Below are 26,070 nucleotides of genomic sequence, written 5' to 3'. Positions count from 1 at the left end.
CTGAAGATTTTTAAGTGCAAGTAGAGATTAAAGAAACATCTGGAATAAATGAGGAAGCTCTTTCAGTTTTTGTGTTGCCTTTATTTAAGTTCTCTAAGTTTAAAATATTTATAATAATATAGTTCACATTTTATAACATCTTCACAGCTCTGAGAAAACAAACAAAATTCAAAATGTGATGATAGTTTGTTTGACTTTAAGTTTCATATGGAAGAAAAAAGGCTGGGTCTCGGGGTATAAATCAAATATTTCATCTGTTTTTGTTGCTGACAAATTGTTTTGCTGGATGTTGAAATAAGATTTATGTTTTTATTAGACAGTTAAATGTATAACAGGGCTGCCAACCTGTGGACATCGGTGCATAGACTGCTCCTTGCGTCTCACCACATATTAATAAACAATCATGAATATATAATTGAGTAAGAGGGTCAGTGTGGGGGAAGAGTTTTCACTTGTCTATGTAGTAAATATGCTCCCAACAGATCAATATACAGAATATAAAAGTCTTGAGAAGTACATGAAATTATCATATAAAATCAGATCTGTCAAAACATCAACTTATCACCAGATAAACTACATTCTAATGTATCACTCATTTATCATCTCCTGTGCAAAAAGGAAATAAAAGCAGTTCAGCAGCCTTAACTTGCATGCTACGTTACAAATGGTACATAATGGTATCAGCGATGTTGAAGCATGATGGGAGATGGATCCCAGCAACAGAGGTACCCGATTCTGGAGCTCTGCAGCAGGATGCTATTGTGCCCTGCTAGCAGTTGATCAAATATTACAACACATACAACACATACCATGAGGCGCATTACCAACTGGGCCACTGGAGCGGACACTGGGGACACGTTGATTTTCAGCTGCATATAAAATACAATGCGATATTGAAAAATGCGATTAATGATTTCAAATGTTTAACCTTATTATGGCTCGAAACCCAGTTGAACTGGTTCTAAATGAGTAAAAACCCAGAGTATTGATGCGGTCCAGAGTTATCGGTTCTGCTATCGGTACTTTCTTAGTTCTGGAGTGAGACGGCCTCGTCTCAAACGTCCTCTCTCTGTCTCTTTGTCTCCGGCTCAGTACAGCGTGAGACTCACATCATGATCAGAGAGAAGAAAACATTGTAGAACTCTGGTCGTCTCAAACACAATAAAACCCTCACAAGTAAGTTTATCACAACATGTGACCAACAAGCAGAACATCAATGTGTTTGTGGAGCAGCCGTCGGGTAATGTTAGTGATGTCAACACTGCAGGTAACGTTAGTGACGTCATACGGAGTTTGATCACAAGAACAGGATCATAAATGAAAGATAATTACTTAGGTAATTGTTTAACTGAGAATGTATTTAAAAGATTTTGGAACTTTTTGTTTTACTGCTCAAGAAAAACTATTTGTTTTCATATAAGAATAATAAAGCAATGCCGATTTTTTTCAGAACAAATTGTCCTTTTTCTCTCACAATATAATCAAAAATAACTGATAAGAGTGTCGATAAGGAACCGAACCGATAACCAGTTTTGGATAAGAGCACTTGTATCAATAAAATCCTAACAATACTCATCCATAAACTTTATTACTTTTACACTGGACAACTACATTCAGTTTAAACGTTTCTGAAATTCAGAACCTACCAAATATTCTGTTGCGTTTGTATCGGCCATGTGTTTGCGGCGGGCATGCCGACTTCCGACTACTCGGCACTTTACAGGCGTACGCCAGCGTGAAAATGGTGCAGCGAGAAACTTCTCTTCCAACAAGAGGCCAGAGGAAAGTCAGTGGATGTGACACAAACACTGCAACTGACGTGTGTCATAGTTGCTATTTCTGTAAAATTCTTACTAGAAACTGTCGAACTAAATGGTTCCTCCCCTCTGTGAGAGATTTAGTTTTGTGTAAAACTGAAAACAGAACTACTAGAGTGGGCTCTCTTCTGTATGAGTTTTCATGTGTACCTTCAGATCTGCATTGCGCACATATTTTTTATCACAAACTGAGCAACTGAAAGGTTTCTCTCTCGTGTGGATCATCATGTGTGACTGTAAAGTTTTACTATGTGTAAACGATGTGTCACATACTGAGCAGCAGTAAGGCTTTTCTCCTGTGTGAGTTCGCATGTGCTTCTTCAGATCTCCACTGTCAATGAAACCTTTCTCGCACACAGAGCAGCTGAAAGGTTTCTCTCCTGTGTGGATTCTCACGTGTCTCTTCAGATGTCCATTTTCAATGAAACCTTTACCACACATTGGGCAACTGAAAGGTTTTTCTCCTGTGTGAGTCATCATGTGTCTCTTCAGAGATCCACTCTTGCCAAATGTTTTCCCACAATCAGAGCAGCTAAATGGTTTCTCTCCTATGTGAGTTAGCTTGTGTCTATTTAGCTCTAAACTCTCGCTGAAACCTTCACCACACACTGAGCAACTGACCGGTTTTTCTCCCGTGTGAGTTCTCATGTGTCTATTTAGCTCTCGATTTACAATGAAACCTTTATCACACACTGAGCAGCTGAAAGGTTTCTCTCCTGTGTGAGTTACCATGTGTCTCTTCAGCTCTCCACTAATCATGCAAGCTTTACCACACACTGAGCAGCTGAAAGGTCTCTCTCCTGTATGAGTTCTTATGTGTCTCTTCAGATCTCCACTACTACTGAAACCTTTACCGCACACTGAGCAGCTGAAAGGTTTCTCTCCTGTATGAGTTCTTATGTGTCTCTTCAGATCTCCACTTTCAATGAAACTTCTATCACACACTGAGCAGCTGAAAGGTTTCTCTCCTGTGTGAGTTCTCATGTGTCTCTGTAAATGCCTACTCTGTGTATAAGACTTCTCACAGACTGAGCAGCTGAAGGGTTTTTCTCCTGTATGACATTTGATGTGACTCTTCAAATTTCCCCTGAAGCCAAATGTTTTCCCACACACAGAGCAGCTAAATGGTTTCTCATTTGTACTACATCTTGAATCACTGACAGAAACTTCATAATTTTTTAAAGCGTTTAAACCTGACTCAGGTTCTCTGGTCTCCATCCAATCATCACTGTGTTCAGTCTCAGGTTCAGAAGAGTCTCCAGTCTTGTCGTAAGTATGTGGTTGTAAATGTGTATCTGGATCTGAGTTCCTGTCTGGTTCTGGTCCTCCACAGTCCTCTCCATCAGCTTCTGTTTCCATCTGTTCAGTTTGTCTTTGATGAAACTGTGAAGACTGAGCTTCCTCTTCATCATCTTCACTCTTCACAGTGAATAAAGTGAATGGGAACTTGATATCAGCCTCCTCCAGACCTTGAAGCTGCTCTCCCTCCTGACTGGTCCAGAGTTCCTCCTGTTCCTCTTTAATGTGTGGGGGCTCTGGGTCCTCTTGGTCCAGACTGGAGCTCCACTCCTGCTTCTCTTCTTTAACCACCAACAGCTGCTGGACGTCTGCAGGAAAACAGTAAACACACAGAGACGTTACAGAGATTTCTTTCTAATATAGCTAATTAATTCAATTAATTATTAATTAAGTATTAATTATCGTCATAAACTATATCCACTGAGCTAATTCATTCTTTAGTACCTTGACTTAGGAATTACGGTATTCGGTATGGTTATTTCAGTATATTTGAAGAGTTTGACCCCTTTGCTATAGGAACAACAGATAGCATAACTTGGCTCCATTCTTATCATCGTTTGGATCAGCAGAAAAAATAGGAAAGCAGGAAAAAGGATACTGGGGCCCCCTTCTGGAACCAGACTTGGGAGGAGAGGTCGCCGGCAAGGGTCTGGTGGCCGGGCCTGGGCACATGGGGCGCGGGCGGGCACAGCCCGAAAAAACTTAATGGAGCCGCCGCACCGTGGGTCCACCACTCGCAGGGATAGACATTGGGGCCGGGTGCAATGTGAGCCGGGTGGCAGGCGACCCCTGGCAGGCTAGCTCTGGGGACGTGGAATGGCACCTCTCTGTTGGGGAACGAACCAGAGCTGGTGCGGGAGGTGGAGCAGTACCAACTAGATATAGTTGGGCTCACCTCCGTGCATAGCACTGGTTCTGGAACCAAACTCCTAAAGAGGGGCTGGACTCCATCCTTTTCCGGAGCTGCCCAGGGTTAGAGGCGTCGAGGGGTAGTGGGGATACTCACGAGCCCCCAGCTGAGCACCGCTGTGTTGGAGTTTTCCCCAAGAAATGAGTGTCCCCTCTATGGGGCAAGAGTCTTACTTGTTTGTGGCTATGCATGGAACAGCAGCTCGGAGTAACCGACCTTCTTGGAGTCTCTGGGTGGCGTTCTGGAAAGGGCGCCAACTGGGGACTCTATAGTTCTGGCGGGGGACTTCAACGCTGAAGGCTCTGGACATTGTTAGACTGTCTTGGGTGGCATGCATCTTCAGTGTTGCATGGAGGTCGGGGACAGTGCCTGTGGAGTGGCAGACCGGGGTGGTGGTTCCCATTTTAAAAATAGGCGACCGGAGAGTGTTCTCCAATTATCCGGGTATCACAATGCTCAACTTCTCCCGAACAGTTGCTACTAGCCATATGGTCCTTGTATGACCAAAGTGAGAGCTGTGTCCGAATACTCGGCACAAAGTCAAAAATATTTCCAGTGCGTGGCCTCCGCCAGGGTTGTCCCTTCTCACCAATCCTGCTTGTAATTTTCATGAATGATTTCAAGGCTCAGCCAGGGGGTTGAGAGTCTCCTGTTGGGGATCCACAAAATTGCATATGATGTGGTTTTATTGGCTACTTCAGACCTTCAATACGCATTAGAGCTGTTTGCAGCAGAGTGTGAAGCAGTCGGGATGAGACTCAGTACCTCCAAGTCTGAGGCCATGGTTCTCTGCCAAAAAATGGTGGATTGCACCCTCTCAGTTGGAAGTGAGTCACTGCCCAAGCAAGGGAGCTTAAATATCTCGGGGTCTTGTTCAAGAGGGTAAAATTGAGCGTGAGATGGACAGGCGATTCGGTGCGAAATTGTACCGGGACGTTGTGGTTAAGAGGGAGCTGAACCGTAAGGCGAAACTCTCGATTTATCAGTCCATCTACGTTCCGACCCTCATCTGTGGTCATAAGCTTTGGATAGTGACCCAAGTGGCAAAAATGATCTTCTTTCACCAGATGTCTGGGCTTAGCCTTAGAGATAGGGTGAGGAGCTCAGACATCCGGAGGGAGCTTGGAGTACAGCCGCTGCTCCTTTGTGTCGAAAGGGGACAGCTGAGGTGGTTTGGGCATCTGATCAGGATGCCTCCTGGACTTCTCCTTTAAAAAGTTTTTTCAAGGTAAGTCCAACTGGTAAGAGACCCCAGGGTCGACCCAGAACACGCTGGAGAGATTACATATCTCGGCTGGCCTGGGAACGCCTTGGGGTTCCCCAGGAAGAGCTGGAAAGCGTCGCTGGAACACCCTCTTAAGCCTGCTACACCCACGGCCCGGCCCCGGATAAGCAGAAGCTACTGGATGGATGGATGAAATATAATAATAATAATAATAATAACTTTTAGAGATGCCCCGACCACATTTTATTGCCACGGATACCAATTGCCGATTAGCCATATCGACCATATTTTCAGTTTTTGTTGTGGTTTTGTTATAGAACAGGTGTCGCCAATTGGCGGACCGCAAAACGCGGTCCGGATCCGGAGCCAGACGCCGTTGTATCCGGACCCAGGACCTAAAATCGATTTTATTTTGACAGAGCGCTTCTATTTTAACCGGCGCAGCTTTTTCAGCCTTTACGGCACTTGTTCAGCGGTGCAGGAAACGCACCGAATTTGAAAACTGAGAATAATAATTGTTAAAATATAATTATTTATATATATATATATATATATATAGATAGATAGATAGATAGATAGATAGATAGATAGATAGATAGATAGATAGATAGATAGATAGATAGATAGATAGATAGATAGATAGATAGATAGATAGATAGATAGATAGATAGATAGATATAGCACAAGTTAATATTATTGTAATGTTCGGACCTTCACACAAGGACATTTTCTCAATCTGGACCTTTTGGAATTTTAATTGAATACCCCTGTTATAGAAGGTTACAAGTTACATGGTTATTTTTATCATCATTGTACAACATGCAGATTGTAGTCCCATTTCGCTACATAACAAAACCGTAGAAAACTTAAATGTAAAGGATGATTTTTGGAGTTTCACAGCCGGAGGAAAAAAGCTGAATATTTTACTGACACAACAGAGTTCTCTTCATGTTTGGGGTAGCAGTCGTGGCTGGTATACAAGGTTACATACTTTTAATTCACCACTGTGATGAAAAAGGATTTAGTGTGTCCCGAAGTCAGTGTAAACCATCAAATATTCTAAATATCGTGCTTTTACTTTGTTATTGTAGTATATAGTGGTTATTTGCATTAAATCTTTACAGGAGAAAGATCTTACCTGCTTCCAAACAACCATCAACCCCGTTTCTAAAAGGTCTGCAGCGTCCCTGAGACGTATGGCAACGACGGTGCACGCAGAGGCAACCGGTAGCTCCCATAGACTTCGCTACATTTATGACAAAAATACACTCATCAACATCGGGGGAAAAAAAGTACAAGGATTGGATTAAGTGTAGCTGCTCTTGAGACTTCCATCTCCCAAAAAATCTTCCAACCACTCAGCCAGACCGCCCGAACACAACGCCATCAGAAGCGGTGTGGTTGGCCCAGGGAAAGGGGGAAGAGAGACGGGATAAGGACTAAACAGCTTGAACGTAAAGTTATTCCCCGACCCAGCCTGCTCCTAGCTAATGTCTGTTTGCTGGAAAATAAGATGCATGAAATAAGACTCAGGCAGCAACGGGAGATCAGAGACCGTTGTGCACACATCTTTACAGAAACCTGGTTTCCCCATAATGATCAATCTAGTGCACTTGTCGGACAGACTGTATACCACGCCGACATAATGCAAGACTCCGGTAAGAAGAAGGGAGGTGAACTGTGTGTTTACATCAACGATTATTGGTGCTCAAATGTAGTCAAAGTTGATGGACAATATTCCCCTGATGTCGAATATTTAATGCAAAGATTCCGTCCATATTATGTGCCCAGAGAATTCACCAGAGTTCTTGTTGCTGCTGTTCCTCCCAAAGCAAAATCAAAGAATGCGCGACAGGAATTGTGTGAGGTCATCAGCAGACACATGACAAAACAACCGGATGGTATTTTTTATTTTAGCTGTTGATTTAAGTCAAACAAACCTGAGATCTGTTTTACCTAAATTCCACCAGGGAGACAGATAATACCCTGGAACATGTCACAAAGAGGACCGGCCTCTGTCATTATCCACAACGGATGTGAGGAAAACCCCGATGAGTGAAAATGAGTAAAGCGGCTGGGCTTGATAACGTCCCTGGTCGTGTATTAGGAGCATGTGCCAACCAGCTAACTGATGTCATCACTGGTATTTTCAACATATCACTGTCACAGGAGAGTGTTACCCCCTGCTTCAAGACAGCCACCATCGTTCCTCTAACTACAAGGTCTGCAGTGTGCGGTCTAAATGACTATCGTCCTCCCTGTGGCACTCACCCCCGTTCTGATGAAGTGCTTTGAGAAACTGGTTCTCCAGCACATCAAAAACAACATCCCAGCCAGCCTGGACCCTCAACCAGTTTGCACACGGAGCCAACAGATCCATAGAGGATGCCGTCTCTACTGCTCTCCACTCAGCCATCACTCATCTGGAAAACAACAACCACCTACATCAGAATGCTGTTAGTTGATTTTCAGCTCAGCCTTCAACACAATCTTCCTCATGAAACTCATTGGTAAACTAAGTACTCTGGGCTTGAGTACCTCACTCTGCAACTGGTTATTAGACTTCCTTACAAACAGACCCCAGGCTGTTCGGATCGGCAGCCAAACCTTCCTCCACTCTGGTGTTGAACACCGGAGCACCGCTCGGCCCCCTCCTGCTCAAGTTGTTCACCCACGACTGCTACCCGAAATATGAAGAGAACTCTGTTGTGAAGTCTGCAGATGACACAAACTTCATCAGCCGGATTACAAACAGCAGTGAGACTTCATATAGAGAGGAAATATACAACCTTGCAGACTGGTGCTCAGAGAACAACCTGCTGCTCAACGTCAGTAAAACCAAGGAGCGGATTGTTGATTGAATAAAGGAGGTGAAGACTCACAACCGTGTCTACATCAATGGAGCTGAGGTGGAGCGAGAGAAGAGTTTTAAGTTCCTGGGAATCAGCATCACAAACAACCCGACATGGTCCTCTCACGTCTCCATCCTGGTGAAGAAAGCTCATAAACGCTGCATTTCTTATGGAAACCTAAGAAGGACACTTTCCCGTGCCAAGTTCTTGTTAACTATTACAGAGAAGCAATAGAAATCCTCCTGACTGGAAACATTACAAACTGTTATGGGATGCGTACGGCACAGGACAGGAGGGCTCTACAGCGGGTGATTAAAACCACCCAGAACGTCATTGGTACCATCTACTGAGCGTCAGTGATATTGGTGACATGAGGTGCCTGCAAAGTGCTATAAGGGGATATTCAAATACAAAACCCACCCAGACACAAGCTGTTCACCTGCTGCCGTCTAGAAAGAGATACAGAAGAATCAGCTGAGGAACCACCAGACTTCAGAACAGCTTCTTTCCTCTGACAGTAAGACTCCTTAATTCATCTTTCATATCTTTTCTATTCCAATATAGTAAATTGGGAATCTAAATTTTGTTGCGCAACCCTGTCGTACAATGGCAAATAAAAATGTGTAACTTGTCCAAATGGCCATGGCCCTGTGGCATATTTAATGTTGTCCTATGATCCTATAATCATTTACTTGTGTACTCAAGTACTTTGTCCTGTAATCCTATATTTGAGTTTATTTATATATTTGATATTTGAGTGAGACTAGACTATAGATCAGAGGTATTCAATTTAAAATTCAGCGAGGTCCAGTTAGAGAGAATTTCCTCATGCAAAGGTCCGGAACATCACGGTAATGTATGATTTAGTGACATATACTGTATGTTGAAGTAGTCTAACAGTTGTATTAACGTCTGTACGTGGTCAACAACTGACTGTCAAATAAAATAAAGTAAGTTTAACAATATCGCAACAATATTTATCGTCAGTTTTCAAATTAAACTGCATGCATTATGAATACTACATACTCTAATAATAAATAAATATTCTTTCCTCGTTTTCAAGAAGAATAAGGGTTACATTTCAAAATAAAAGACATCACAGAAAGCTTTAGAAAAATCTGAGTCTTAAAATAAAAGTACTTTATTTTAGTAGAAGTAATATAACTGAATTGTCATTGCCCGGCAACATTTAATTCAGTTCATTCGGATGTGAAGTGATGTCATTAAAAAAGTCACGATATTATATTTTTCTTATTGTCTAATAAGAGAAATTTGTGTGCCGGGACTTCATCTGTGGTTGTTGAAACCACTTGTTTCAGCTCTATTCCTCTCCGTTTACATTATCGTTGGGCCGTGATAACATAAATTAGGATTCTGATCATATTGGGCTTTTAGGTTTATTGTTTTTGTGTGCCTTCATTTTGGATTTGAGTGGGTACGTTTGTCTAAAACATTTGTGCTTTGTCTCGTAGTGACGCTTCACATTGCAGCTTTTGATAATCGCCACGGTCTCTGAACATATGAGACGTACTGGTTTTGAACCGTCTGTGGGAAGAGTGAACATAAAAGAGTCTGTCAAAGACTGTGGTGAAATATCCGACTCACTACTTCTCTGACTATTCGGCCTCTTCCCGTCTCTCCCGTGTGTGTAAATCTCACTCTAGCCGCGTTGCTTATTCGAAAACACATATTTAAATTGGCTGAGCAGCATCACGTGGTGTGGTTTACAACATTGGTCGGTGAGTTTCATGGGTCGCTGAACAAGTGCCGCAAAGGCTAGAAAAGCTGCGCCGGTTAAAATAGAAGCGATGCGTCAACATTTTATGATTCTCAATTATCAATCGCTTACAGGTCCAGGGTCCAGGATACAACGACGTCTGGGTCCGGACCCGAACCGCGATCCGCCTATGAGTGCCCCAGGTCTAGATGGTCAAGTAGATCATGACTAGACCAGAACAGGATACTCGGTACACGTGAACAGGGTGACCCAGATGGATGGAAACAACTTATTTGTTACTGTTTGAGAGGCGTGTTGCCTGTGAAGATGTCTTCTTGTTTTTGCATTATTATTTTGTATTCTGTTATATGTTCAAAACAGAGTGAGAGAACCAACCTGCTCTGTGTAACCGAAGCTGAGGGATGAAATCACCATCCAGTAGTTTCCGTTGTCGCTCGTTCTCCTCTTTTGAACGAGAGAGTTCCTCCTCGTACTCTGCTATCGTTCTTTCAAACACACCAAATATCTCTTCAGCAGCCGCAGTTAGTCGCTGGTTGACTAAACATCTCAGCATTTGGACTTTAGACATGTTCTCACAACCACACAAACTGCGTCACAAACACCGTTTGCTCTCATTAAACTCTGACTAGCGCTGTGTGGATCACTTCCGTCCCCGTCGGTCTGTTTCCAGCTAGCATGCTAAGCTAACTTCAATAGCTTTGTAGGCTACCGGGAGATGAGTCAGAGGAAAAACATCCAGAAAAAAAGGTGAAGAGCTAAAAGTCCATTCAGACATGTTTATCCAGACACACAGAGACTCTGATGGAGCTAACTGAGACTTTATCAGCACAACAAAGAGACGCTGTTGCTGCTAACAACGTTAGGCGCCATGTTGATAATGGAGGAACATCCGGTTCCGCTGATACGTGGTATGTTACCTTCAAAATAAAAGCACTAGAATACTACATACTACAATATGAAATCGTAAATGATTATTCCAATCTTCAGTTACCTTCCATATTTTCCATATGTAACAGGTATATTGTTTAAGTGATTGTTTCAAACATTTATTTGTTTCTGTAAAAGATAAAATATCACCAATTATTTGCCTTCTGATCATTTTCTTAACATCTGCTCCCTCAGCAACTCAAACAGAAATGTGTGATTTCATTCATTTTATTCAAATACACAAAGAAACAACAACTTGACATCACAGTATGTACTCGGTTCAGGATGCACATTACTAGTCAAGGGCTACAAAAATAACCAAGTAAAACATCAAACCTAAATCATAACAACACATTTGAACAAAACCATGAAAAACAATATACAACAGGGACACCTGGTGGTGAAAGTAACAAGGTTTGTGGGAAATTATAACAATAAACTCATACTTGAAGAAGTCAATGTATAAACACATTAATTGCCTTCTGGTATTTTTCTGCAATGCTGCCTCTAAACATGCAAAATAACAGACTTTACACAAGGAGATAAATGCCAACATCTATGCAGTGTCTATCTAATCTATGCATCTATTGTCATGTGACACAGGACGGCCTGCAGTGATAGAAATGGCACCTAATAATTACAGAAGAACAGCAAACTGCTTTTAGCAGTAACTTAACACTATGCCGGTATTTATATAATTCTCACGGGTTCCAAGTGAAATTTACACTTTGGACAGTGTTGATATTTTAACTCTTTAATAGAGTTAATCAGTTCAATCACAGTTTTGTTTTATGAGACATGAAAGTGTATTTTTAACACTGAATTGTGTATATGTGTTCACATAAGTTTAAATGTGTTCACCCACAAGACGTAACAGTGAACAACTATAAAAAATCATTGAAACAAACAATTTTATCTTTCTTTTTATTCAGTAAAAAAAAAATCTTCCAAGCACCATGGGCACAACTTAACTTAACTTAAGAAAGAAAATAATTGTACAATATATAAGCTCTCATCTCCACCTTAAGCACTATGTATTAAGATACTTACACAGGCTGTGCTTGGTTGGAATGTTGGCCACAGTTGGCCCCCTGTGTTGCATCCTAGGTCGTTGAAGTTATTGCAGAACGTTCCTCCCGACCTGGTAGAGGACCGGTCTACTCTCCTACCTACGCCCTGGGGGAGAGTGCCGAAGGTGGTTGGCTGGGTGGTGGCTGTTGTAGGGGTGATGGATGGTGGGGGGACTACGGGAGGCAGGCTGCAGTAAAAGATGGGGCTTTGTTTACTAGGAACTGAGCAGCCGGCCGAGAGTCAATCTGTCCCTCCACCCTGAAGCACTGAGCTGATCAGCTGTCTCCGGTGTTCACAGACATCTTAAACACCTCACTGGAGACATACCACGTACCAGCCTGCTTCAAGGCCTCCACCATCATCCCCGTCCCCAAAAAAACACAGGTCACAGGACTTAATGACTACAGTTCCGTCACCCTGACTTCTGTGGTTATGAAGTCTTTTGAGCGCCTTGTCCTGTCCCGCCTCAAAACCCTCATCGACCCACTCCTGGACCCCCTGCAGTTAAGCTACAGAGCTTACAGGTCTGTAGACGGCCCTTCACTTCATCCTCCAGCATCTGGACTCAAGACTTCAACACCATCATCCAATCTCTGCAGCAGGACAAGCTCTCCCAGCTGCATGTGACCGACTCCACCTGCAAGTGGATCATAGACTTCCTGTGTGACAGGAAGCAGCATGTGAAGCTGGGGAAACATGTCTCAGTCTCTCGGACCATTAGAACCGGTTCTCCGCAAGGCTGCGTTCTTTTCCCTCTGCTCTTCTCCCTGTACACCAACAGCTCCTCCTCCAGTCACCAGTCTGTGACTGGAGGAGCAGTCTGCAGTCGGGCTCATTAACAACGTCTGGGACCCCCAATGACTCGGACACTTACATCCTCATAACAATTACACATCCTTGCACAACTCTACTCTTTAAATACACACATGGCCCATTAATAACATACTCTATATTTGTTTGGTTGTGTATCATATTTTATTGTAAATCTTCACATTTTCTATTTTTAAATTATGTCTTTTACAATGTTTATTGTCACCAAGCCAAATCCCTTGTATGTATAATACAGTTGGTAATAATGTTGATAAGAAGAATCATTACGAGACATCAATAAGAACAATAATACATTTATTTAAAGCAAACTAAACTTTTTGCTCACAGAAAAAGAACGACACTCATTGAAATTCACTACTTTCAAATCTGTCCAGACCAGATTCACTAGCCTCTTGTTTTGGTCTCAAAACACACCAGATTGATGAAATAATGTACAACATGTTCTTCCAGGTGAGCGTGCCCCGGACCCCTCTCGAAAACCAACACTAACTAGAAAATAAAAACTCAATCAGTCTACCGGATCAAACTAAAGACAGTACTCAGCTCCCTGCCAACGTGAGGAGGCGTCAGCTTAAACAAAGCATGGATCTCTCAGAGCGATCAAGGTTTATTGTGTCACTAATCGTAAGCGGGGGCTGATTGTGTGCGAGGACAGGGTTTTGAGGGAAACAATTCAAAATCTGAACGTGGAATCAATAAGTAATGCTCTCACATTAAAACAACATGCTTTTGAATAAAGATAGGAAAAAAGCACCAGAGTTCTTCCCCTGAGTTATGTGCCATGTGGTGTGTCAGATTCACCTTTTCTATACAAACAGAACCACTACAGCCGGTTGTCTCTTGTATGAGCTTTCATGTGTAACTTCAGAGCTGACTTGTGCTGAAATCTATTATCGCACAGAGAGCAGCTGAAAGGTTTCTCTCCTGTGTGGACTCTCATGTGTCTCTGTAAATTTGAACACTGGTTAAAAGATTTCTTACAGACTGAGCAGCTGAAAGGTTTCTCTCCTGTGTGGACTCTCATGTGTCTCTGTAAATCTCCCCTCCGTGAAAACAATTTATGACAGAATGAGCAGCTCAAAAATTTCTCTCCTGTGTGAGTTACCATGTGTAACTTCAGAACTGCCTTGTACGCAAACCTTTTATCACAAACTGAGCAGCTGTAATGTTTCTCTCCTGTGTGCCACCTCGTGTCTTTCTTAAGATTTCCACTTTCAGTGAAACATCTATCACATTCTGAACAGCTGGGAAGTTTCTCTCCTGTTTGAGTTACCACGTCTCCCTTTAAAGTTTCCCTCCGTCCAAAAGTTTTCTCACACTCAGAGCAGCTAAATAGTTTCTCACCAGCACTACATCTTGAATCACTGACAGGAACTTCATCATTATTCACAGAGTTTAAACCTGACTGAGGTTTTCTGGTCTCCTTCCAATCACCACTGTCATCAGTGTCAAAAGAGTCTCCAGTCTTCTCATTAGTATCTGGTTCTGGATGTCTATCTGGATCTGAGTTCCTGCCTGGTTCTGGTCCTCCACAGTCCTCTCCATCAGCTTCTGTTTCCATCTGTTCAGTTTGTCTTTGATGAAGCTGTGAGGACTGAGCTTCCTCTTCATCATCTTCACTCTTCACAGGAGTTAATGTGAACTTGGTGATATCAGCCTCCTCCAGACCTTGAAGCTGCTCTCCCTCCTGACTGGTCCAGTGGTCCTCCTGTTCCTCTTTAATGTGTGGGGGCTCTGGGTCCTTCTGTTCCTCTTTAATGTGTGGGGGCTCTGGGTCCTCCTGGTCCTCTTTAATGTGTGGGGGCTCTGGGTCCTCCTGGTCCTCTTTAATGTGTGGGGGCTCTGGGTCCTCCTGGTCCTCTTCAACATGTGGGGGCTCTGGGTCCTCCTGGTCCTCTTCAACATGTGGGGGCTCTGGGTCCTCCTGGTCCTCTTCAACATGTGGGGGCTCTGGGTCCTCCTGGTCCAGACTGGAGCTCCACTCCTGCTGCTCTTCTTTAACCACCAACAGCTGCTGGACGTCTGTGGAAAATAGTGAAATACATACACACCTTAGAAAACTGTAATTTCATGTTAACAACTAATCCACTGATTTCACTACTTTCCTATAATGTGGGGAGACATGTTGCACATTTTGTAGAACATATTCAGACCTCATTCAAACTAACACAAACTAAAAACTGACATGTGTTTTACCTGGCTGTGATACAAAGTTTCTCTTTGCGGGAGTTGTTCTTGTTTCTATAACATTAGAGTAGGAGTCAGGTACAGCATGGGCCATTTTGTACACCCTATTTGGTCACTTACGGTAATTGAGTCACATGGTGTTGGGGATAGAAATGGGGATATATGCTGTTCCCTGGTTTAGTTTGATGAATGCAAGGAGAGGGGGTGAGAGAAGGAGTCTTCTTTTTTGCTGACTGTTAACATCACTATTATCATTGTTGATCACTGTCGATTACCTTTGTACACCAATGAGAAAGTATTTTGAACGTTTTTGTCTCTCCCGGCTGTAAGACCTGTATGACTCCTCTTCAGCCTGAAGACGGTCATGACCTTTGACCCTCTTGTCTTGGCCTCGAGCATCTGATGGAGGGCCTCTTGGAGAACCTGTGCATTAACTGCAGCATCATGCCTCCCGGGGTAAGGTCTACTAGGCTGGCCGAGGTGGAACACCTGATGGGTGAGGTTCACCTCCCCCTGTCAGGGCAGTAGAATCCAGCCCAACCTACCAATTTCAAAGCAGCGCTAGTTAAAGGTAGGCAGCTGTTTGTTTGTAGCTCTGAAACGTAACAGCAGACATAAGGAAATAAAAAGATTTTTTTGTTTTTTATAAGCCAGGCTACATAAAGTATATTCATATACAATGATCTAGTAAATAATATAAATAATGTTGGTGTGTGTGTGTGTGTGTTTGAGAGTGAGAGAGACTGTCTGTACATTTGTTGAAAGCCAGCAGTGGCTCTTATGATTAGAAATATAATATAATAAAATATGATTATTATTTTAGAGCCTTCAACATCAGCAGTGGGGTGTGGCCTCCATGGGTCCCAAACTCCTCCCTCCCTCCCACTGTATACTTTATATAATCTGAAAAAAACAAGCAATATTATAACATGATGTTGACATTAGTCATGATGGAGAGTAAACAAAACATGTTTATGCTTTTTCTGATATTCATACAGCCTCCCAACCTGCAGAGACCAGACCTTCATCATCCAGCTCCTCGTCTGCTGGACCCACGACATCCACCGGTAGTGTACTTCATGTTAACTTTCTTTGTATGCCAACCCATGAACATCTGATAGTTTTCTTTAATTAAAAGTTAAAATAATCTGTTCATAGGTCACACTCCTGAAGAGATGGAGCAGACAGTTTGGGGGTTCGGCCGGTGCAGGAAACCTGACCATCCTGAGAGCTCGGAGGGATTGGTGTCGTGGGTCCAGTGTGACAGCTGCCACTCATGGTATCACACCATGTGTGTGGGCTGAGACGAGGAGCTGATGATGGCGGCGTGGCTATATTTGTAAAAGACCATTTGCAATGTTCTGTTACGCTGTCTAAATCAGTCCCCAAGCAATTTGAACTGTTACTGTTAAAACTTAAACTGTCTACAAATTTCACTCTGTCTGTTGCTGTTTGCTATAGACCACCCTCTGCTCCAGCATGCACATTAAGAGCTCTCGGTGAACTGCTGGCCCCTCACATTTCCTCTGAGTTTGTCCTTTTGGGTGACCTAAACTGGAATATGATCAACCTCCCTGATTTAGTTACACAGCAATTTGATGCTTTAAACCTCTTTCAAATTGTATCTGAGCCAACCAGATATCATTTGAAATCACCGTCATCTGCCACACTGATTGATATTATTCTCACTAACACTCCATCAAATTACCGATCTGGAGTCTTCAGTCAAGACTTGAGTGACCACTGTGCTATTGCATGCGTTCGCTCCGGCCTCTCTGTCAAACGTCCACCGGTGATTGTGACCAAGCGCTCACTGAAAAACTTTGCCAATCAGGCCTTCCTGCAAGATGCTGCAGCTGCGTCCTGGGAAAGAATCAATCTTATCCCCTCAGTGGAGGATGCCTGGTCTCATTTCAAAAACACCTTTAGCCTAATCATTGAGAAACACGCCCCATTGAAACGATTCCGGACGAAGAATCGCTACAGCCCCTGGTATAGTCACGATTTGGCGGCTTTGATCCGCCTAAAAAACACCTTATGGCGGAGGGCGAGGTCTTCTCAGTCTGCTGCCGACTGGCTGGCCTTCAGACAATGCAGGAACAAAACAACACAGGCGATCAGGAAAGCTAAAATCAGTCATTTCAAAGAAGAATTCTCATCCAGTGGCTCTGACGGCAAGAAATTTTGGAAAAGTCAAATCCATGGAAAACAAACTTGCTTCTCCGTATCTACCCACTTCTATGATTTTTGATGACATTGTTGTTACTGATAAACAACGCATGGCCACACACTTCAACCAACATTTCGTGAAATCGTCTAATTTCTTTGATGCAGTTGCCCCTGAAATAGATTCATCTAACACGCCTACTTCATCACCCAGCGTTACCAGCTTCTCCCTTCAACCTGTTAAGGGTTCGGAAGTCCTGGATGAACTTATTAAGTTAGATTCAAACAAGTCAGCTGGTTCTGATGGGATTGACCCTGTGTTTTTAAAATCAGCCGCTCATATTATTGCTTCCCCTATTACAAGCCTGTTTAACCTATCATTTAATTTGTCTGTTTTCCCCCTTGACTGGAAATTGGCTACGATTCTTCCCCTCTTTAAAGGAGGCTCTGGCTCTGACCCGAACTGCTACAGGCCGATTTCCATTTTGCCCTGTCTGGCCAAAGTCATAGAGAAACTGGTACATAAATAACTAATTCACTTCATTGACTCAAATCATATTTTGTCTGACCTGCAGTCTGGGTTTAGGAAAGGCCACGGATGTACCACCGCTACACTGAAGGTCCTTGATGACGTCATCACCGCCATAGACAACAAACAGACTTGTGTAGCTGCCTTCATAGATCTAGCCAAGGCTTTTGACTCGGTCAACCATAACATTCTCCTGCAAAGACTTACCAGCATTGGCTTGTCCAGTAGTTGTTGCAACTGGTTTGCTAGCTACTTGGCTGGTCGTGTCCAGCGGGTGAAGACTGAAAACATCATGTCTGAACCGCTTACCATCTCTAAAGGTGTCCCTCAAGGCTCCATCTTAGGCCCTATTTTGTTTTCCATTTATATTAACGATGTAGCAAAAGCTGCTGGAAATTCCTTGATTCATTTGTATGCTGATGACACCATCATATATTCAGCTGGTCCCTCAATCTACTCTGCTGTGTCCACTCTTCAACAAAGCCTCACCTCCATCCAACAGTCTCTCCACAGCCTCCACCTGCTCCTCAACCCCAAAAAGACCAAATGTATGCTGTTTGACCGGAAAAACCTCATCATTCCCAGCCCTCCCAAGGTCTACAGTGCTGATGGCTCGGAGCTGGAGTTTGTCAGCTCCTACAAATACCTTGGATTCTGGTTGGACTCGTCTCTCTCATTTAACATACACATCAATAACCTTCTGGCTAAAGTCAAAGCTAGACTGGGTTTCCTGTATCGAAACAAGGCCTCCTTCACACACTGCCAAATTCACCCTTGTGAAAATGACCATCCTTCCTCTATTTGATTATGGCGATATAATTTATAAAATGGCATCAAAGACCACCCTCAGAAAACTGGACACACTCCACCACTCAGCAATCTGTTTTGCCACATGTGCACCCTTCACCACCCACCACTGTGCTCTTTACAGATTGGTGGATTGGCCCTCCCTTCATACCAGGCAGCTACAACACTGGCTGCTCGTGGTCTATAAATCCATTTTGGGAATGACTCCTCATTACCTCTCAAATCTTCTGCGCATTTCTGACAGCAATCGGCATTTAAGATCCAGTGACTTCATTAGGCTCATCATTCCAAAAGTCCATACTGTGTTTGGTCATAACTCTTTTCATTTTGCCGCTGCAAAGGACTGGAACTCACTACAAAACACACTCAAACTAACAGCTCTCACCTCTCTCAACATGTTCAAACATAAGCTGCAACAAGTTCTAGTTGACTGCTGTACTTGTTGACCAGCCCTCACTTCTTTCTTTCTTCCATTTTTTTTTTTTTTTTTTTTTTTTTTTTTACAAATAACATCCAGTAATCTGCCTTTTATTTTGTACATAGTGTTTATTATTTTATCTAGGTTGTTTTTAGTCATTTTTCCATTGCTTGTCATACTGTATTGTATCTGTGTTGTTTGTGTAACTTGTGTGGACTGTGCTACTGCCTCTTGGCCAGGTCATCATTGAAAATGAGAATTGGTTCTCAATTGATTTTACCTGGTTAAATAAAGGTTAAATAAATAAATAAATGAGGATGATTATGTTAAATGTTGTTTGTGTCCTGATTTTTAATTTTCTTTTTGTCCCGTTTATATACATTTGTGTGAAAAAGTGTTTGCCCCCTTCCTGATTTCTTATTTTTTTGCATGTTTGTCACACTTAAATGTTTCAGATCATCAAACAAATTTAAATATTAGACAAAGATAACACAAGTAAACACAAAATGCAGTTTTTAAATGAAGGTTTTTATTATTAAGGGGGGAAAAAAATCCAAACCTACATGGCCCTGTGTGAAAAAGTGATTGCCCCCTAAACCTAATAACTGGTTGGGCCACCCTTAGCAGCAACAACTGCAATCAAGCGTTTGCGATAACTGGCAATGAGTCTTTTACAGCGCTGTAGAGGAATTTTGGTCCACTCATCTTTGCAGAATTGATGTAATTCAGCCACATTGGAGGGTTTTCGAGCATGAACCGCCTTTTTAAGGTCATGCCACAGCATCTCAATCGGATTCAGGTCGGGACTTTGACTAGGCCACTCCAAAGTCTTCATTTTGTTTTTCTTAAGCCATTCAGAGGTGGACGTGCTGGTGTGTTTTGGATCATTGTCCTGCTGCAGAACCCAAGTGCGCTTCAGCTTGAGGTCACGAACAGATGGCCGGACATTCTCCTTCAGGATTTTTTGGTAGAGAGCAGAATTCATGGTTCCATTTACCACAGCAAGTCTTCCAGGTCCTGAAGCAGCAAAACAGCCCCAGACCATCACACTACCACCACCATATTTTACTGTTGGTATGATGTTCCTTTTCTGAAATGCTGTGTTACTTTTACGCCAGATGTAACGGGACATACACCTTCCAAAAAGTTCAACTTTTGTCTCGTCAGTCCACAGAGTATTTTCCCAAAAGTCTTGGGGATCATCAAGATGTTTTCTGGCAAAACTGAGACGAGCCTTTATGTTCTTTTTGCTCAGCAGTGGTTTTCGTCTTGGAACTCTGCCATGCAGGCCATTTTTGCCCAGTCTCTTTCTTATGGTGGAGTCATGAACACTGACCTTAATTGAGGCAAGTGAGGCCTGCAGTTCTTTGGATGTTGTTCTGGGGTCTTTTGTGACCTCTTGGATGAGTCGTCGCTGCGCTCTTGGGGTAATTTTGGTCGGCCGGCCACTCCTGGGAAGGTTCACCACTGTTTCATGTTTTCGCCATTTGTGGATAATGGCTCTCACTGTGGTTCGCTGGAGTCCCAAAGCTTTAGAAATGGCTTTGTAACCTTTTCCAGACTGATAGATCTCAATTACTTTGTTTCTCATTTGTTCCTGAATTTCTTTGGATCGCAGCATGATGTCTAGCTTTTGAGGATCTTTTGGTAAACCTCACTTTGTCAGGCAGGTCCTATTTAACTGATTTCTTGATTGAGAACAGGTGTGGCTCGAGAAATTTAACTCAGCTTTCCAAAGATGTGATAAACCACAGTTAATTTATGTTTTAACAGGGGGGGCAATCAATTTTTCACACAGGGCCATGTAGGTTTGGATTTTATTTTCCCCTTAATAATAAAAACCTTCATTTAAAAACTGCATTTTGTGTTTACTTGTGTTATCTTTGTCTAATATTTAAATTTGTTTGATGATCTGAAACATTTAAGTGTGACAAACATGCAAAACAATAATAAATCAGGAAGGGGGCAAACACCTTTTCACACAACTGTATAAATAAATGTTTGCATCATCTTTTCAATCATAAGTAATTTGTCTTTTGCTTCAACAATGTAGCTTTTCAATCATGAATATTTGGGTTTTTAGTTGTAACAGAACTCTTACTCTGCACTGTGTATTATAATAGTAACTGTTATATATAATATACGTGTACATAATTGTTAAATTCATGCATCAGCTGGTGCGTTGCAAGTGATTGACATGAGAAGAGTTTAACAAAACATCCAGCAGGTGGTGGTATACACTCAAATGGAAATTAAGGAGCTTTTATTGTATCATTTGGAGTTGTTGAAGCGTGATATCTTATTGTGAAGGATAGAACTACGGTCCCGGATGTGTTGACAGCATTGATGGTAATTCTCTGAAACAAGTTAATATCCCCGAAAAACCAACAGCACCCAGTGGTTACAACGAGGATAGAAGTTGGTCCGAATAGATGTGGATTTTATTGGAATGTTCGCTAAAAAAACTGTCCGGACCAGGAATCAATTCCGTTAACTCTCTTATGTGATGTGAACATATTTTAGATTTCAACACGCTGCACGTTCTCATCTCATCTACTTTGTGTGTTAAAGATGCTGAGTGTTTAATGAACCAACCTGCTCTGTGTAACCGAAGCTGAGGGATGAAAACAGCGTCCAGTAGTTTCCGTTGTCGCTCGTTCTCCTCTTTTGAACGAGAGAGTTCCTCCTCGTACTCTGCTATCGTTCTTTCAAACACACCAAATATCTCTTCAGCAGCCGCAGTTAGTCGCTGGTTGACTAAACATCTCAGCATTTGGACTTTAGACATGTTCTCACAACCACACAAACTGCGTCACAAACACCGTTTACTCTCATTAAACTCTGACTAGCGCTGTGTGGATCACTTCCGTCCCCGTCGGTCTGTTTCCAGCTAGCATGCTAAGCTAACTTCAATAGCTTTGTAGGCTACCGGGAGATGAGTCAGAGGAGAAACATCCAGAAAAAAAGGCGAAGAGCTAAAAGTCCATTCAGACATGTTTATCCAGACACACAGAGACTCTGATGGAGCTAACTGAGACTTTATCAGCACAACAAAGAGACGCTGCTGCTGCTAACAACGTTAGGCGCCATGTTGTTCTCAGAAGAACATCCGGGTTAGTTGGTAACCTACAAAATAAAAGCCCTTAAACGTATAGAAGTCGTTATTTCCATCTTAACCCTCTATGCCTGGGGTATTCAGTTAAAATTCAACGAGGTCCATTTCGAGAGAATTTCCTCAGTCAAAGGTCCGGAACATCACAGTAATGTATAACTTGTGCTGTGATTTAGTCTCATATATATATTGAAGTAGTTTAACAGTTGTATTAACGTCTGTATGAAGTCAAAGACTGACTGTCAAATCAAATAAAGAAAGTTTAATAATATCTCAACAATATTTGTCAGTTTTCAAATTGAACTAGATGAATTATAAATAATACATACTCTGATAATAAATCAATGTTCTTCATTTAAGATTAAATTACATTGCAGAAAGCTTTGACATTTATTTATCTTAAAATAAAGTACTTAATTTAGGAAACATTACAATAACTGAATTGCCCTGAAGCTTTAAATTCAGTTCATTCAGGTCTACATGATGTCAGTATTATATTATATTTTATCTTCTAATAAGATACATTAGTGTGCATGGACTTTATCTGTGGTTATTAAACCACTTGTTTCAGCTCTATTCCTCTCTGTTAACATCATTGTTGGACAGTGAATTCATGTGTTAGGATTCTGATCATATTGGGCTCTTAGATTGTTTAATATCTGTGACTTCATTTCAGATGTGAGAGGTTTGCTCAAAAGATTTGTTCTTTGTCTCGTAGTGGTGCTTCACATTACCGCTTTTAATAATCGTCACAGTCTCTGAACACATGAGACGTACTGGTTTCAAACTGAACACATGAGACGTACTGGTTTCAAACTGAACACATGAGACGTACTGGTTTCAAACTGAACACATGAGACGTACTGGTTTTAAACTGAACACATGAGACGTACTGGTTTTAAACTGAACACATGAGACGTACTGGTTTCAAACTGAACACATGAGACGTACTGGTTTCAAACTGAACACATGAGACGTACTGGTTTCAAACTGAACACATGAGACGTACTGGTTTTAAACTGAACACATGAGACGTACTGGTTTCAAACTGAACACATGAGACGTACTGGTTTCAAACTGAACACATGAGACGTACTGGTTTTAAACTGAACACATGAGACGTACTGGTTTTAAACTGAACACATGAGACGTACTGGTTTCAAACTGAACACATGAGACGTACTGGTTTCAAACTGAACACATGAGACGTACTGGTTTCAAACTGAACACATGAGACGTACTGGTTTCAAACTGAACACATGAGACGTACTGGTTTTAAACTGAACACATGAGACGTACTGGTTTCAAACTGAACACATGAGACGTACTGGTTTCAAACTGAACACATGAGACGTACTGGTTTTAAACTGAACACATGAGACGTACTGGTTTTAAACTGAACACATGAGACGTACTGGTTTTAAACTGAACACATGAGACGTACTGGTTTCAAACTGAACACATGAGACGTACTGGTTTCAAACTGAACACATGAGACGTACTGGTTTCAAACTGAACACATGAGACGTACTGGTTTCAAACTGAACACATGAGACGTACTGGTTTCAAACTGAACACATGAGACGTACTGGTTTTAAACTGAACACATGAGACGTACTGGTTTCAAACTGAACACATGAGACGTACTGGTTTCAAACTGAACACATGAGACGTACTGGTTTTAAACTGAACACATGAGACGTACTGGTTTTAAACTGAACACATGAGACGTACTGGTTTCAAACTGAACACATGAGACGTACTGGTTTCAAACTGAACACATGAGACGTACTGGTTTCAAACTGAACACATGAGACGTACTGGTTTCAAACTGAACACATGAGACGTACTGGTTTCAAACTGAACACATGAGACGTACTGGTTTCAAACTGAACACATGAGACGTACTGGTTTCAAACTGAACACATGAGACGTACTGGTTTCAAACTGAACACATGAGACGTACTGGTTTCAAACTGAACACATGAGACGTACTGGTTTTAAACTGAACACATGAGACGTACTGGTTTCAAACTGAACACATGAGACGTACTGGTTTTAAACTGAACACATGAGACGTACTGGTTTTAAACTGAACACGAGATGATGAGTTGTATTCACGTCTGTATGAAGTCAAAGACTGACTGTCAAATCAAATAAAGAAAGTTTAATAATATCTCAACAATATTTATTGTCAGTTTTCAAATTGAACTATATGAATTATAAAATTAGAGACATACATACTCTAATAATATAGTCACAGTCTCTAAACACATGCGTTCCGTCGGTGTTGTTCGTTATTAAGCCGCAAATGAGCTGCAGACACAGTGACTTCATTTCCTTACGCGAATGACAGAAGATTGTTTAAGTCTTTTCATTTTGTCTTTATTTTACGCAACAAAGCATTAACTAAATACACAAATAATACATTCTGTCACACGGTAGAAAAACTATATGCTCCCATGTCTAATGCAGCTCTTCGGGTTTTGCACCGGCTGCCGTCATGACGTCATTAAATCAAGAAAAAAAGGAGTGTCAATCATTAACAACATCATTGCTTTTCAATATGTTTTACATATCTTTAGTTCCTGCACAATGAGCATAATTCAGAAATTAAATAGTTAATATTCCGGAAATTCCAATTAACTAATATATAAGCTTCTGGCTCTTACAACATGAGACATAATGGTTTTAATTATTTTTAATTTAATTAAATTTTTTGATTTATTATACTATATTGATCCCGGAAGGGGAAATTTGTCTCTGCATTTGCCCATCGCTGTATATAGTGAGCAGTGGGCTGCCAATGACAGGCGCCCGGGGAGCCGTTAGGGGTTCAGTGTCTTGCTCAGGGACACTTTGACACGTGATACGTCCCAGTGAAGGATTGAACTGTTGACCCTGCGGTTAGCAGACAACCCTCTTAACCCAGTGAGCCATGGTCACCCAAAACTTTTGAACTGAACACATGAGACGTACTGGTTTTAAACTGAACATGTGAGACATTCTGCTTTTGAACTGTCACATTTCCGGCATTTGGCTTTTGGTGTACCTGTGCACTTTGGTATCTTCCATCTTTCCTTCTTTTCAGCCATTATTCGGTAGAGCAGCCAGCCGGTCACAATGGTTAAATCCAAGAAGTGGAACACCAACCAGAGGTACCATTTCTTTTTTTAGTGTGCGGTACAATGCAATAAGGGAGTTCCGAAGATCCTCTCCACCCACACTCCTGTTGTATATCTTCACCACAGGGAAGAGGACTTTGAGGAGCATCTTATTCTTGCGATCCCGACCGTCACCCTCTATGACTGGGTGGGCTCCAGTGTAGTCACTCTTATCATACCACTTGACAACATGCATGGCGGTTTCTCCAACCATGGCCATCTTCTGCTTAAAGACTCCACGTCCTGCTCTCTTCAGCTCAGCATCGCTCATCAAGCTGACGCCTGGTAGTCGTTTCCTTGGTTTTGATAGCAGGTTTTGCTTCAGTCTATTTCTTCCCTTGAATGGAACCATCTGCTCATCAACAGACAGATTCTCGCCCGTTGGGATTGACGTTAGCTTGCAGGTTAAATGAGTGACCAGTGGTCAGATCTTGTAGAGCAGATCATCATTTTCCTCATGCCCCTCTTCATTGTTACTGAAGTCTAGGGATTTTTTTTGATAGCCTCCCATCTATCCAACGTCATGACATCAGCTACTTGGGACACTCGGCGAACGACCTTAACTGCTCGATTGTTTTCCTTTCGCTCGTAAAATGTTCCTGTGTCCATTTTCCTGTAAATATCAGTAGTTAGTAAAGACAAAAAGATTGACTGTGGTCAAAATTATGCATCCGAGCACGTCTCCACATTACAGCATGATATTGTCTGAACAAAAGTGGCAAAATGTTGCCTTGAGGCAATGAACAAAAAAAATAACAAAAACTTATTGTATGAATAAAAACAAAATAAGTATTTAAACTATCAAACATACTTCTTTACATACTTCTATTGCTTCCTAATACACCTCAGCTAATGTCTAAACATTATTAACAAACACTGAAACATCACATGTGATACAGTAGCAGAGCTTCAGAATCAATCTGAGCCAATGAAGTTAGTAAATCACAGCAATGCTGAACAACACCATCTTAACCTTAGCTTGTAACAGGAATCTCATTCAGATCACATGTCTAATAA

At 41.9% G+C, this 26,070-nt stretch overlaps 2 protein-coding genes across 11 annotated transcripts; both read right to left on the bottom strand.

The window, feature by feature from the left end:
* Positions 1–60: 60 nt before the first annotated feature.
* LOC142931638 (uncharacterized) lies at positions 61–10,677 on the bottom strand. Of its 5 annotated transcripts, none has more exons than XM_076075652.1 (2): positions 10,217–10,677; positions 61–3,424 (listed from the first exon to the last, which is right to left on the bottom strand). In XM_076075652.1, the coding sequence occupies exons 1-2, from the start codon at positions 10,407–10,409 to the stop codon at positions 1,929–1,931; spliced, it is 1,689 nt and encodes a 562-aa protein (XP_075931767.1). In that variant the 5' UTR covers positions 10,410–10,677; the 3' UTR covers positions 61–1,928. The 5 variants fall into 5 exon arrangements, 1 of the variants encoding a protein (XP_075931767.1); XR_012947394.1 differs by lacking the exon at positions 10,217–10,677 and adding an exon at positions 4,200–5,700 and having other exon boundaries at positions 3,301–3,424; XR_012947393.1 differs by lacking the exon at positions 10,217–10,677 and adding an exon at positions 3,561–5,700 and having other exon boundaries at positions 3,316–3,424.
* A 2,270-nt stretch (positions 10,678–12,947) lies between these two features.
* On the bottom strand, positions 12,948–21,870 carry LOC142931640 (uncharacterized). 6 transcript variants are annotated; one of them, XM_076075658.1, is made up of 4 exons: positions 21,373–21,509; positions 15,133–15,452; positions 14,867–14,911; positions 12,948–14,692 (listed from the first exon to the last, which is right to left on the bottom strand). In XM_076075658.1, the coding sequence occupies exons 2-4, from the start codon at positions 15,254–15,256 to the stop codon at positions 13,494–13,496; spliced, it is 1,368 nt and encodes a 455-aa protein (XP_075931773.1). In that variant the 5' UTR covers positions 15,257–15,452; positions 21,373–21,509; the 3' UTR covers positions 12,948–13,493. The 6 variants fall into 6 exon arrangements, with proteins under 6 accessions (XP_075931773.1, XP_075931776.1, XP_075931775.1 ...); XM_076075661.1 differs by having other exon boundaries at positions 15,133–15,418; positions 21,373–21,495; XM_076075660.1 differs by having other exon boundaries at positions 15,133–15,398; positions 21,373–21,491.
* Positions 21,871–26,070: the final 4,200 nt, after the last annotated feature.

Source organism: Anarhichas minor, unplaced genomic scaffold, assembly GCF_050575085.1.
Source record: "Anarhichas minor isolate MPS153535 unplaced genomic scaffold, ASM5057508v1 ptg000053l, whole genome shotgun sequence".
NCBI classification, from domain to species: domain Eukaryota; kingdom Metazoa; phylum Chordata; class Actinopteri; order Perciformes; family Anarhichadidae; genus Anarhichas; species Anarhichas minor.
The sequence above is the reverse complement of the archived record's forward strand: the minus strand, read 5'-3'. Positions and strand labels throughout refer to the sequence as shown.